Here is a 13,246-nt window from a genome sequence, read left to right on the forward strand (position 1 = left end):
CCCCTCCCTGTCAGCATCCCCCTCCCCTCCCTGTCAGCATCCTCCTCCCCTCCCTGTCAGCATCCTCCTCCTCCCTGTCAGCATCCCCCTCCTCCCTGTCAGCATCCCCCTCCCTGTCAGCATCCCCCTCCCCTCCCTGTCAGCATCCCCCTCCTCCCTGTCAGCATCCCCCTCCCTGTCAGCATCCTCCTCCCTGTCAGCATCCCCCCTCCCTGTCAGCATCCCCCCCTCCCTGTCAGCATCCTCCCTCCCTGTCAGCATCCTCCTCCCTGTCAGCATCCCCCCTCCCTCCCTGTCAGCATCCCCCCTCCCCTCCCTGTCAGCATCCTCCTCCCTGTCAGCATCCCCCCTCTCCCTGTCAGCATCCTCCTCCCCTCCCTGTCAGCATCCCCTCCTCCCTGTCAGCATCCCCCCTCCCTGTCAGCATCCCCCCTCCCTGTCAGCATCCCCCTCCTCCCTGTCAGCATCCCCCCTCCCTGTCAGCATCCTCCTCCCTGTCAGCATCCCCCTCCCTGTCAGCATCCCCCCTCCTCCCTGTCAGCATCCCCCTCCTCCCTGTCAGCATCCCCCTCCCCTGTCAGCATCCCCCCTCCCTGTCAGCATCCTCCTCCTCCCTGTCAGCATCCCTCCTCCCTGTCAGCATCCTCCTCCCTGTCAGCATCCCCCTCCCTGTCAGCATCCTCCTCCCTGTCAGCATCCTCCTCCCTCTCCCTGTCAGCATCCCCCCTCCTCCCTTGTCAGCATCATCCTCCCCTCCCTGTCAGCATCCTCCTCCATGTCAGCATCCCCCTCCCTGTCAGCATCCCTCCTCCCTGTCAGCATCCTCCTCCCCTCCCTGTCAGCATCCCCCTCCCTGTCAGCATCCTCCTCCCCTCCCTGTCAGCATCCCCCTCCCTGTCAGCATCCCCCCTCCTCCCTGTCAGCATCCCCCCTCCCTGTCAGCATCCCCCCTCCTCCCTGTCAGCATCCCCCTCCCTGTCAGCATCCTCCTCCCTGTCAGCATCCCCCTCCCTGTCAGCATCCCCCTCCCTGGCAGCATCCCCCATCCCCCCCTGTCAGCATCCCCCTCCCCGTCAGCATCCCCCCTCCCTGTCAGCATCCCCCTCCTCCCTGTCAGCATCCCCCTCCTCCCTGTCAGCATCCCCCCTCCTCCCTGTCAGCATCCCCCCTCCCTGTCAGCATCCTCCTCCCTGTCAGCATCCCCCTCCTCCCTGTCAGCATCCCCTCCTCCCTGTCAGCATCCCCCTCCCCTCCCTGTCAGCATCCCCCCTCCCTGTCAGCATCCCCCTCCTCCCTGTCAGCATCCCCCCCTCCCTGTCAGCATCCCCCTCCCTGTCAGCATCCCCCTCCCTGTCAGCATCCCCCCTCCCTGTCAGCATCCCCCTCCTCCCTGTCAGCCTCCTCCTCCTCCTCCCCTCCCTGTCAGCATCCCCCTCCTCCCTGTCAGCATCCCCCCTCCCTGTCAGCATCCCCCTCCTCCTCCCCCCCTCCCTGTCAGCATCCCCCTCCTCCCTGTCAGCATCCCCCCCCCTCCCTGTCAGCATCCCCCTCCCTGTCAGCATCCCCCCCCTCCCTGTCAGCATCCCCCTCCCCTCCCTGTCAGCATCCTCCTCCTCCCTGTCAGCATCCCCCTCCCTGTCAGCATCCCCCCTCCTCCTGTCAGCATCCTCCTCCCTGTCAGCATCCCCCTACCTGTCAGCATCCTCCTCCCTGTCAGCATCCCCCTCCCCGCCGTCAGCATCCCCCTCCCTGTCAGCATCCCCCTCCTCCCCTGTCAGCATCCCCCTCCCTGTCAGCATCCCCCTCCCTGTCAGCATCCCCCCTCCTCCCTGTCAGCATCCTCCCTCCTCCCTGTCAGCATCCCCCTCCCTGTCAGCATCCCCCCTCCCTGTCAGCATCCCCCTCCCTGTCAGCATCCTCCTCCCTGTCAGCATCCCCCTCCTCCCTGTCAGCATCCCCCTCCCTGTCAGCATCCACCTCCCTGTCAGCATCCCCCTCCCTGTCAGCATCCTCCTCCCTGTCAGCATCCCCCTCCTCCCTGTCAGCATCCCCCCTCCATGTCAGCATCCCCCTCCCTGTCAGCATCCCCCTCCCTGTCAGCATCCCCCCTCCCTGTCAGCATCCTCCTCCCTGTCAGCATCCCCCCTCCTCCCTGTCAGCATCCCCCCTCCTCCCTGTCAGCATCCCCCCTCCTCCCTGTCAGCATCCCCCTCCCTGTCAGCATCCCCCTCCCTGTCAGCATCCCCCTCCCTGTCAGCATCCCCCTCCTCCCTGTCAGCATCCCCCCTCCCTGTCAGCATCCCCCTCCCCTCCCTGTCAGCATCCCCCCTCCCTGTCAGCATCCCCCTCCTCCCTGTCAGCATCCCCCCCCTCCCTGTCAGCATCCCCCTCCCTGTCAGCATCCCCCCTCCTCCCTGTCAGCAATCCCCCCTCCTCCCTCTGTCAGCATCCCCCCTCCTCCTGTCAGGCATCCCCCCTCCTCCTGTCAGCATCCCCCTCCCCTGTCCAGCACTCCCCCTCCCTGTCAGCATCCCCCCCCCTCCTCTGTCAGCATCCCCCTCCATGTCAGATCCCCCTCCTCCCTGTCAGCATCCCCCCTCCCTGTCAGCATCCCCCTCCCTGTCAGCATCCCCCCTCCTCCCTGTCAGCATCCCCCTCCTCCCTGTCAGCATCCCCCTCCTCCCTGTCAGCATCCCCCTCCCTGTCAGCATCCCCCCCCTCCCTGTCAGCATCCCCCTCCCTGTCAGCATCCCCCTCCCCTCCCTGTCAGCATCCCCCTCCTCCCTGTCAGCATCCCCCTCCTCCCTGTCAGCATCCCCCTCCTCCCTGTCAGCATCCCCCTCCCTGTCAGCACTCCCCTCCCTGTCAGCATCCCCCCCCTCCCTGTCAGCATCCCCCTCCCTGTCAGCATCCCCCTCCTCCCTGTCAGCATCCCCCTCCCTGTCAGCATCCCCCCTCCCTGTCAGCATCCCCCTCCTCCCTGTCAGCATCCCCCTCCTCCCTGTCAGCATCCCCCTCCCTGTCAGCATCCTCCTCCCTGTCAGCATCCCCCTCCCTGTCAGCATCCCCCTCCCTGTCAGCATCCCCCTCCTCCCTGTCAGCATCCTCCTCCCTGTCAGCATCCCCCTCCCTGTCAGCATCCCCCTCCTCCCTGTCAGCATCCCCCTCCCTGTCAGCATCCCCCTCCCTGTCAGCATCCCCCTCCTCCCTGTCAGCATCCTCCTCCCTGTCAGCATCCCCCTCCCTGTCAGCATCCTCCTCCCTGTCAGCACTCCCCTCCCTGTCAGCATCCCCCTCCTCCCTGTCAGCATCCCCCTCCCTGTCAGCATCCCCCTCCCTGTCAGCATCCTCCTCCCTGTCAGCATCCCCCTCCTCCCTGTCAGCATCCCCCTCCCTGTCAGCATCCCCCTCCCTGTCAGCATCCCCCTCCCTGTCAGCATCCCCCCTCCCTGTCAGCATCCTCCTCCCTGTCAGCATCCCCCCTCCTCCCTGTCAGCATCCCCCTCCTCCCTGTCAGCATCCCCCTCCTCCCTGTCAGCATCCTCCTCCCTGTCAGCATCCCCCTCCTCCCTGTCAGCATCCTCCTCCCTGTCAGCACTCCCCTCCCTGTCAGCATCCCCCTCCTCCCTGTCAGCATCCCCCTCCTCCCTGTCAGCCTCCCCCTCCCTGTCAGCATCCCCCCCCTCCCTGTCAGCATCCCCCTCCTCCCTGTCAGCATCCCCCTCCCTGTCAGCATCCCCCTCCCTGTCAGCATCCCCCTCCCTGTCAGCATCCCCCTCCCTGTCAGCATCCCCCTCCTCCCTGTCAGCATCCTCCTCCCTGTCAGCATCCCCCTCCTCCCTGTCAGCATCCTCCTCCCTGTCAGCACTCCCCTCCCTGTCAGCATCCCCCTCCCTGTCAGCATCCCCCCTCCTCCCTGTCAGCATCCCCCCTCCTCCCTGTCAGCATCCCCCTCCTCCCTGTCAGCATCCCCCTCCCCTCCCTGTCAGCATCCCCCTCCCCTCCCTGTCAGCATCCTCCTCCCTGTCAGCATCCCCCTCCCTGTCAGCATCCCCCCTCCTCCCTGTCAGCATCCCCCCTCCCTGTCAGCACCCCCAGGGCTCCCCTTCCCTGGCGGGGTCCTCTCCCTCTCTGCAGTGCTGGGTGAGCCATGACAGGCCGGTGCCCACCACCTGGCCCAGAGTGGCCCTGCTCCCAGCTGCCTGGCAGACCTGTGCTGTCCCCAGAGGGGCCGTGTGCACGCCAGGGCCACGCAGAAGGGGCCCCTGGGAGCCACGCCTGATCCCCTTGGCCAGTGGGGTCCCTGTGCCCACCTGGGCCAGCAGGTCCCACCTTCCCTCTCCCCACCCCATTCAGGAAGCTTCCTAACGGGAAGCTGGTCTTGGCCACCCCCGCCCCCACCCGCCCCGGCCTGGGCCCAAGGTTCCCCAAGCTCCTCTGTGTGTGGTCACTGCAGTCCTCACCCCCACCCCCCCCCCCCCCGCCCCCGCCCCCACCCGCCCGCCCCCACCCGCCCCAAGCTCCTCTGTGTGTGGTCACTGCAGTCCCCCCCCCCCCCCGCCCCCAGGACACGCGAAGGGGTGGGGCCCGGGAGGCCGCACCGAACTGTGGCTCCCGCGCACGGCGAATAAAGGCTCAGTCACAGGACCTGGCTTGGTTGTGCGGGTCTGGCTGTGGGTGAGGCCCTTGGACACACTGCTCCGGGCTGTGGACGCTGGAGCAGCAGAGCCAGGCAGCCAGGAGGCCGCAGGGTGGCCTGGTGGGTGGTGGGTGGCGCTGCCAGTGCAGGGGTGAAGCAGGCCTCCAAGGCCGCTCCAGCTCTGCCTCCTGCCTGGGCCGAGGCTGGGCTCAGCCAGCAGCCGCTCCCTCTCCCTGGCCTCCTGGCAGCCACCAGTGGCCCTTCATCCCAGCAGGGGAAGGAGGGGGTGTGGGGAGAGGGCTCTCCCTGGAAGCAGAAGGGAGGGATGGAGGGAGGGAGGGGGGAGGGAGCCGAAACCAGCAAAGCAGTTCTCTGAGGATGGAGTTGTCACAGTGCTTGTGGCTTCTTCTGGAAGAGGCCCTTCGTGGCCAGTGCCCCAGACCCCTGCCCGCTGGCCCCTCTTCTCCTCTCACGGACACACCCACTGCTCAGGAAGGTTTATTGAACATTCCCGGGGCTGGCAGCCTTCCACCCATCCGCCAGCCTTGAGGCCTGACACCCCTGCCCGTCCCGGGCTCTCTCCTTCGGCCCCTGGTCAGCCCCGGGGAGGGTCCGGCCTGGAGTGCCCGCCGGGGCTGTGGAGTGCGTGTGCTCTGGGAAGAGGGCGGCATGGCGGGACCAGGCTGGGCGGGTGGTGGCGTGGGCAGGGCCCCGGGCTAGGGCCTGGCTGGGGCCGAGGCTGGGCCTCGCTGCTTGGCCACGGCGCTCAGGAGCTGCTGCACGTAGGAGGTCAGCAGGTCGTCCATCTTGTAGCCCTGGCAGAGGAAGGGGGGCAGAGGCTGTGGGTCCAGGTGGGGCTTGACCAGGCCGGGCCGTGCTCAGCTTCTGCCTCAGGGGTGCCCTGAGCAGGGCGGTGAGAATGGACAGGCCCAGAGCACGGCCCGCCAGGCCCGCCCCAGCTCCGGTCACTGCCCCTCGCCCGCTTCCAGGCCTCGCTCCTGGCCGTGCCCACAGGCCATAGTGAGTAACCCCTGGTGGCAGCGAGGAGTTGGGGAGGGGGACAGGGTGGGGGAGGGGAACCTTGTCCGGTGCCTCTGGGTCTTGTGTTTGAGCTGGGAGAAGGGACCAGGGTCCCAGGGTCCCAGGAGGCCCCAGGCCTGGGCTCACCAGAGAGGTCTCACACAGCAGGCGGCCGCCCCGGCCCAGGCTCCCCAGCACCATGTGGAAGTAGGTGCTGCCGCTGCTCCAGCTGGCGATCTTGGTGAACGGGTAGGTGGCGAGCAGCGCCTGGGGCAGAGTGGGTGTGGAGGGCCAGCTGAGGCCTGGGTCTCAGTCGGAGCCGCTGCCCTGGGGCCTTCAGACCCAGAGTCCCTGGTGCCAGGGGCGGGTGGAGGGCCGGTGGCCACAGCCCACTTGTGTGGGGTCTCGGGACGCCGGCACCTCCCGGTCCCGCGGGGCCCTCTGCTACCTTGGTCTTGGGGTGGATGAGCAGAACCCCGTGCCGGTTGATGGCGATGAGGACGATGTCCGGGTAGGAGGGCTCCGAGGTTTGCTGGGGAGGAGCACGGTGGTCACAGCCCAGCGAGGGGCGGGGCACGGCCACCTCCCCGAGGCACCCGTGCCCCCTCAAACCGGTGACCAGCTTTGCCCCAAGTTGTGTGTTTGGGGCGCTCAGGCTGCTGCTGGGGCCAGAGCTGGGGTGGGACTTCGTGGGCAAGCACAGGTGGGCCCGGGCGCGGCCTACCTTCACCTCGAAGAAGGCAGACCCGAAGGTGGGCCACCGGCAGATCCACCTCAGGAAGGCCACCTTGGCCTCCTCCGCCGTCTTGTCCCCGTGCTTGTCGTAGGCCAGAAGGATGCTCTGTGGGAGAGGAGGCCGGTGAGGGCGGGGCCCTGCCGTCCGGCCTCCCCGTGGGCCCGAGGCCTCCGTCCAGAGCGGCACCCGAGGGCCTGAGCCCGGGGGGCGCTTAGCCCCTGGGGAGTGTGGGCATGGGGAGGCGGGGCGCACTCAGACCCAGCCCACCCTCCACCCCAGGGATGGGTGCCCCCGCCTTGGCCAGCAACCGAAGGACCTTTCTCCATTCCTCCGGGGACATCAGGCGCGTGAGGTTCTCGGGCACCAGCTCCCCCAGGACCTTGGGGATGCTCGCCAGCTGGGACTGGTCACTGCCGAACTGGGCCTTGCAGATGAGGCCTGCCAGCTGGACCGCGTCCTCCCGCGAACACTTGTGGAACCCACGCAGGTACTTGGGCAGCTCCTGGGCGAGGGACACGCGGGGCCTCAGGCTGCCGGCCCCTCCTGGGCCCCTCCTGCGGCAGGTGGCAGGGGTCAGCCCCCCACCAGGACAGAGCAGCAGGAAGCTGAGGTCCTGGGGCTAGGGTTCCTGCAGGGGCAGCGAGCCCGACGAGGCGGGCAGAGATCTGCCGTCCCGCTGTGGACACGGTGGCCCCTGCACAGGGGGCCCTTCGGGACAAGGGCCAGTGCCCTCAGGCTGCGTGCCCCCAGCGGAGCTGTGGGTGCTGGCACGGGCGCTGGCCAGCACGGGGCCCTCAAGGGCCTTCCTCCCTTCAGGGTGGGTGTGGGGGGAGTGAGGGCCCAGGGCGCTCCCGGGCACCTGGTGGTAGTGCAGCACGGTGTCAGCGTTCACGTCCTTCCCGGGGTTCACGCCGAGCCACAGTTTGCGCATGAAGTACACCTGGTAGGGGAGCGTCGGCGGGGCCCCTGGGCGGGGCGGCAGTGAGCACCAGCCTGGCCTGGCGCCCGCTCTGTGGCCATGCCCACCCCTCCCGCGGCCGGGCCCACTGCCGCCCCGCCCCTGCCCAGCTCGCTCTCCTGGACACCCCACCACGTGTGGCTGGGGGTTTGCTCCTGCCGCCTCCTCTGCTTGAAAGGTTCCTGGGCCTCCCTGTGGGGGTCAGGCCCCTGTCCAACCCCATGCCCACACCCCTCATCTGGCCTGGGCCCGCCCCTAGCCTCCCTCCCCCGCCCCCCCCCCCCCCCCGCCCCGCCACCCAGGGCTGCGCCGCGGAGCTCCCAGGGCAGGGCCCTAACCGCCCTCCCCCGCTTGGCCTGGCCGGCCCCATGACGTGAGGGACATAAGGGGGGACACATGGACGGGCATGGCCATGCCGGGGGTGCGGGGGAGCCTTCCGACCTGGCCCACGGGCGGGGCGGCAGGCCTCCTGCCCTTCCTCCCAGAGGAGCCCGCCCCCGCAGACCCACCTTCCTTCTGGGGCTTGCTTTTCTTCACCCAGTCAGACACCTGCCGCAGGGAGTCGAAGAAGAAGTCTCCCTCCTTCTGGCTGATGACCTGGGCGGAGCGGGGAGGCAAGGGGTGCACTGTTCGGGGAAGGGGCTTCCTGGGGGGGTCTCCTGGGGGCACGGCCATGGTGGGCTCTGTGAGCTCAGCCCCGTTGCCCTCATAGCCCTTCAGATGCACGGGGAGGGGGAGGGACGGACCAGCACAGTGGGGCTGCCTCCCCTGCCCACATCCCCCGCCTCCCCCCCCCCCCCCCCCCGAGGCAGCTGCCAGCAGTACCTTGTCTGCAATCTTGATGAAGAGACTGCAGCCTTCCCAGGAGGCCAGCTGCAGCCTGGTGGCCACGCCCGCACACACATCCCGCACCCGGGTGTGGGCTCCCACCTCCAGCATCTGGGGCAGAGGTGGCCTCTCAGCACAGGCCCAGCTCCCAGGGCCCTGCCCGCTGCCCCGCCCTAAGGTGGGCTGGACAGGCCCCAGGCCGAGACGGGCAAGACTTCCTTCCAGAACACGGCCAGACGGAGCTGGGTGAGCTGCACTTCGCTGTCGGGCCTCAGATGGGCAGCCTTTGAGCTTGCCTTGAGAGCCCAGCAGCCAGACTGGGCCTTCCCAGGGGCCTCTGCCAGTGCCAGGGCTGCAAGCCCGGCCCCTGGGCCTCGCCCGCCCTCTGGGAGGCCGGCTTCACACTCACGAGCGGCCCCTCCTGGCACTGGCCCAGAGCGCCCAGGGCGCAGCACTGTTCACGGGTGTAGGGCGCCAGTGCCGTGGGGCGGACAGCTTCTGGGGTCCCCACTCCTCGGGTGAGCAAGGCCTTGCTCTGGGCGAGGCTCACCTGGCCGGGGTGGTTTTGTGGGGCTCACCTGGCCGGGGTGGTTTTGTGGGGCTCACCTGGCCGGGGTGGTTTTGTGGGGCTCACCTGGCCGGGGTGGTTTTGTGGGGCTCACCTGGCCGGGGTGGTTTTGTGGGGCTCACCTGGCCGGGGTGGTTTTGTGGGGCTCACCTGGCCGGGGTGGTTTTGTGGGGCTCACCTGGCCGGGGTGGTTTTGTGGGGCTCACCTGGCCGGGGTGGTTTTGTGGGGCTCACCTGGCCGGGGTGGTTTTGTGGGGCTCACCTGGCCGGGGTGGTTTTGTGGGGCTCACCTGGCCGGGGTGGTTTTGTGGGGCTCACCTGGCCGGGGTGGTTTTGTGGGGCTCACCTGGCCGGGGTGGTTTTGTGGGGCTCACCTGGCCGGGGTGGTTTTGTGGGGCTCACCTGGCCGGGGTGGTTTTGTGGGGCTCACCTGGCTGGTGTGGTTGGGGAGGAAGACCTTGTGGCAGATGCGGGAGACGTTCTGCTCGGCCGCCTCCACTTCCACCTGGTGGGGGGGCTGCTTCCGGGGGCCTGTCCTAGAACAGGAGGGCACGCTGCACCCGTCCTCCCGCCCTGCCCCGGTCAGCTGCCACTCACCTCCCTGCCAGCACGGCGGGAAGTGCCCGGCGACCCTGCCAGGCGCTCTGAGGGCACCGTCTCCCCTCCGCCGGGCCAGCCCCCTCCCTGACCTCCCAGGGGGACCTCTCCGAGGACCTGCGCTGTCCGTCGGCTGGGTGGGAGCGGCAGGCTGCTCTGACCGGGCGGAACGGGGCGGCTTGGGTGTCCGGGTCACCCGAGGCCGCTAGGCAGCGCCTTCCATGCCCTGGACAGGCAGCTGTGGGGCGGGAGCTCGTGGCCGGGCCGGAGCCTCCTGCGGCCTCCCCTCCCTCCCCAGCGGCTGGGCCGGGGCCGGCCTCCCACGACACCCGCATCTGCACCGCGGGGCTCCGGGGCCTGGTGCTGGCCGGCTCACCTCAGGGCCCGCTGGACGCGGCGGCTGCAGTCCGGGGCCAGGGGCCTCTCCCTCCTGGTGTCCAGGAACTTGTGCACGTGGGGCAGCAGCGCCTTGCCGGGCGGGAAGAGGCCGGTGCAGAGCCACAGCAGCTGCCAGCCCCGCTCCTCGCTGTACCTGCGGCCGCAGAGCCCTCAGCCTGGACCCTCGGGACCAGCCGCCAGGGGCCCACAGCCCCGCTGCCCAGAGGCCTTCACACCCAGGCGCTGGCAGAGGTGCCCCTGTGCCCATTTTGTGGGTTAGGGGCCCAGGGTGGCCCCCGGCAGGGCCGAGGCCCCTTGCTGTGGCCACCCCGGGAAGTCCGCGGGGCAGACCAGGTGCCAGCCCAGCGGCGGCTGCTCGGAGTGCCTGGCAGGGTGTGTGGCTGCCGTGAGCTGCCCCCACCCCCTCTGAACAGCAGGCACAGCCTCTGGGAGCGGGTGAGGGAGGCCCGGCGCGGCCCGGCCGCGGACCTCTTGGTGTTGTGCGTCAGCTGCTTCAGGATCTGACAGTAGACCTCGTCCTGCAGCGCGGCCTCCTGGAGGGCCCCCGCGAAGATCTGGTCGGTGAGCTCCCGGGAGGCCCAGGCCTGCCTGGACGGGTAGTCGCCCATGTACCTGAGGATGCGTGCGGCCGTCAGGGAGAATAGGCTGGCTGGTGGGCACCCTGCCCGAGCCCGCCCCCCGGGGCTGCAGGCCGCCCCGCCCTGTGCGACCCAGCCCCTGGGGGCCCACGCCGCGGGGTGGCATGAAGCCGGCCGGCCGCCGGGGAAGGATATCGATGAAGATCTGACACGCGGCATCCCGCAGCTCCGCGGTGGCGTGGACGCGCCGGAGCAGAGGCTGCCGCAGGGGCTCCGGGCTGTGAGCCCACAGGTGGCCCCGGGCCCGGGCCAGGTGCGCCACGGCTCTGCCCACCGGCTCCTTCTCCGGGGCCCTGGCAGGACAGAGCAGTGTGAGCCCTCCTCCCCTCCTCCCCTCCTCCCCTCCTCCCCTCCTCCCCTCCTCCCCTCCTCCCCGCCCAGCTGCTCCTCTGGGCCCGCCCCACCTGCCTCCTGCCTGCACCGGAGAGGGAGCCCGCTCCAGTGGGGTGCCCGTGGGGATGCCCACAGCACTCCGCCCACGTGCTGGTAGGAGGCTCTGAGGGCCGCCTCCCTGCCTGGGGAGACCAGGGCACCCCCTGCCTCTGCGGCCTCAGGGAGCCCTGGTGGCGGGGCGGGGTGGCACCTGAAAAACGAGTAGGAGAACTCCTCCAGGGTGTGCAGCTTCTCCGGCGCCTGCTCCTCAGGCAGAGCTTCTGCAGGCGGCCTCGCCTGGGCTGCCAGCTTCCGCCTCTCTGGTGACATGGCCAGCAAGCTCTGTGGGGGCACAGGCGTGGGCGCCAGGAGCCCCGCCCACAAGACCCTCCCGTGCTCCGCCAGACACCTCCCTCCGCCTCCCTCTCAGGAGGGCTCCTCGGCCACCAGCTCCCCAGGGGCCTCTCCTGGGGCCTCTCTCCTGCCCTGCCCGCCCTCACTCCCAGGCCACGCCAGGAGGCCACTCTGGCCCGGTGGGAGGCAGGCCTGCGCTCAGACCCCGCGGGGCAGCCCCATTAGACAGGTTACCAGCAGCTGTGCCGACGGCTTGGTGAGCGTAGGGATGGTGTAGAGGTGGGCGGCGAGCACCAGCCCCGTCCTGCCCGTCCTGTCGTTCTGGCCCGGGACCCAGTCCTCAGCCGACAGCGGCCCCTGGCTCTTTGTCAGGATCAGCAAATCCCCCTTCGAGAAGGGCAGGAGGGCGGCGTCGCCTGCGTTGGTCACAGGAGAAAGCCCCGCTGGCCCACCGCTCCGTGGAGGCGGCTCCGACTTCGCTGAGATGAGGAAGCTGCGACAGAGCTGAGGGCCAAGGCCACTCTGACGGGACGGTGGTGGGACTCCCAGACCCTGGGCCCTGGAGGGCCCGACAGGCCAGAGGCGGCGGGCAGGGCTCTGGCCACGGCCCCACTCCGGGAGACCTGCTCAGAGGCCTGACCAGGAGCCGTGGCCTGCAAGGCCAGGGGCGCGTGGACGGGGGAGATGCCCGCTGGCATCGCCAGGCCAGCCTGGGTGCCGTGTGACCCTCCTTTGCAGCGTGACTAACAGGCCCTTCCCTGGGGGGGGGGGGGAACGATTGGGTGCAGGTGCTCCCTGCCTCCCAGCGGGCCGCCCGCCCAGCCCGGCAGCCACAGCCCCGCGCTCTCCCAGGAGCCGCATGGCTCCCCATCCGAGTGGCTGCCCCTGCACAGCTGCCCCTGCTCCGGCCTCTGGCCCGGCTCCGGCTGTGAGACGGGACAGCAGCCTGCTGGGTGGTGCTGGTGTCAGGCCAATGGCGTGTTCCCTGCGGGAGCAGCCCTGCAGGCGCCTCGGCGGCCGAGTGGCCGTCAGCCCCCCACTCCGGGAAGGCAGGGCTTGGCCGGAAACGGCCCCTCAGTGTCTGGCGGTCCTCTCTCCACTCTCCACGCAAGTCCCTGCGCCCGCCCCACGCCGCACGGCCGCCACCCACCGCCCGCACCGCGCCCGCCCGCGGGCACCTGTGGCCTTCTGGTCCTGCAGGGCCATGGCGAACACGGACCGCTCCCTCAGGCCCTCCAGAAACACGGCCACCAGCTCGGCGATGGCCACGCTGCTGGGCGACACGAACTCGTACTCCTCCTCGTGCAGCGTGGAGAGCAGCAGCCTCTGGCCGCCCCGGGCCTCCCTGAGGGCGAGGACCCCGTGACCAGAGGCCTCCTCTGCCCCCCACCCAGCCCTCAGCACCCCGAGTTACAGGTGAGGAAGCAGAAGGGCTAGCCTGGGGCCACCCGGCACCGCCGTGCGTGGGCAAATGAGGTGAGAGCTCAGGGCCCTAGGGCCCAGAGGCAGTGGTGGCGCCAGCCCCTGGCACGAGGGCTCAGCTCTGGCAGGTCACGAGGCGGCCAGTGTGCAGGTGCCCAGGGCACTGCCGGAGCCGCGGGAGCCGCGGGGAGGCCGTGCGGCGAGCTTGGCGAGCTGCCTAGCCACATGCCGGTGTCCTCACGTGCAGGCCGGCGGCGCCGTGAGGACCTAGCACGTGGGGAGGTGCCCGGCGTGGTCAGCCTCAGGACGCGGTGGCCAGTGTGTGCCCTGTAGCCGCTGGTAACAGCGACGATGGCTAGGCCCCCGGGGCCTTCCGTGAGGGGCTCTGCAGGCCCAGGCCGGCCGGCCCCAAGGGCGGGAGGCATTCTCAGGAGACAGAGCCATGGGGAGGGGGGTGGGGCTGAGGCCCCCTGGCCTGCAAGGCCGCCCATGTGTTGCTCTGTGACCCGGCACGCACCCAGCCCCGTCCGATTGCTCGCCCAGATGGCCTGCCCCTTCCGTGTGGCCAGTCGGGAGGGAGCCTGTAAGGAGTGCACCCCCAGGGGGCCCGGGGGCCTGCCCTTCCCAGGAGGACTTCCCGGGAGGACTGGGGGTGAGGGGAGGCTGAGGGCAGTGCGGCCCGCGCGGAGACGGAGGGCCACGCCCAGCGGCCAGC

At 70.0% G+C, this 13,246-nt stretch overlaps 1 protein-coding gene across 2 annotated transcripts in view; it reads right to left on the reverse strand.

Moving 5' to 3' along the window:
* Window positions 1-5,136: 5,136 nt before the first annotated feature.
* The window catches only part of MYO7B (myosin VIIB), a 75,521-nt gene continuing 67,411 nt past the window's right edge, over window positions 5,137-13,246 (reverse strand). For both annotated transcript variants that reach the window (XM_054723045.1, XM_054723044.1), the window contains 15 exons: window positions 12,288-12,454; window positions 11,344-11,525; window positions 10,967-11,097; window positions 10,519-10,676; window positions 10,214-10,367; window positions 9,723-9,878; window positions 9,180-9,285; window positions 8,179-8,292; window positions 7,863-7,950; window positions 7,255-7,361; window positions 6,712-6,897; window positions 6,384-6,500; window positions 6,108-6,191; window positions 5,807-5,926; window positions 5,137-5,454 (listed from right to left, as the gene is read on the reverse strand). In XM_054723045.1, the coding sequence (XP_054579020.1) occupies window positions 5,356-5,454; window positions 5,807-5,926; window positions 6,108-6,191; window positions 6,384-6,500; window positions 6,712-6,897; window positions 7,255-7,361; window positions 7,863-7,950; window positions 8,179-8,292; window positions 9,180-9,285; window positions 9,723-9,878; window positions 10,214-10,367; window positions 10,519-10,676; window positions 10,967-11,097; window positions 11,344-11,525; window positions 12,288-12,454 (1,969 nt within the window). In that variant the 3' untranslated portion in view covers window positions 5,137-5,355. The remainder of the gene's footprint in view (window positions 5,455-5,806; window positions 5,927-6,107; window positions 6,192-6,383; window positions 6,501-6,711; window positions 6,898-7,254; window positions 7,362-7,862; window positions 7,951-8,178; window positions 8,293-9,179; window positions 9,286-9,722; window positions 9,879-10,213; window positions 10,368-10,518; window positions 10,677-10,966; window positions 11,098-11,343; window positions 11,526-12,287; window positions 12,455-13,246) is intronic.

The sequence above is a fragment of the Eptesicus fuscus genome, chromosome 11 (genome assembly GCF_027574615.1).
Source record: "Eptesicus fuscus isolate TK198812 chromosome 11, DD_ASM_mEF_20220401, whole genome shotgun sequence".
Taxonomy (NCBI): domain Eukaryota; kingdom Metazoa; phylum Chordata; class Mammalia; order Chiroptera; family Vespertilionidae; genus Eptesicus; species Eptesicus fuscus.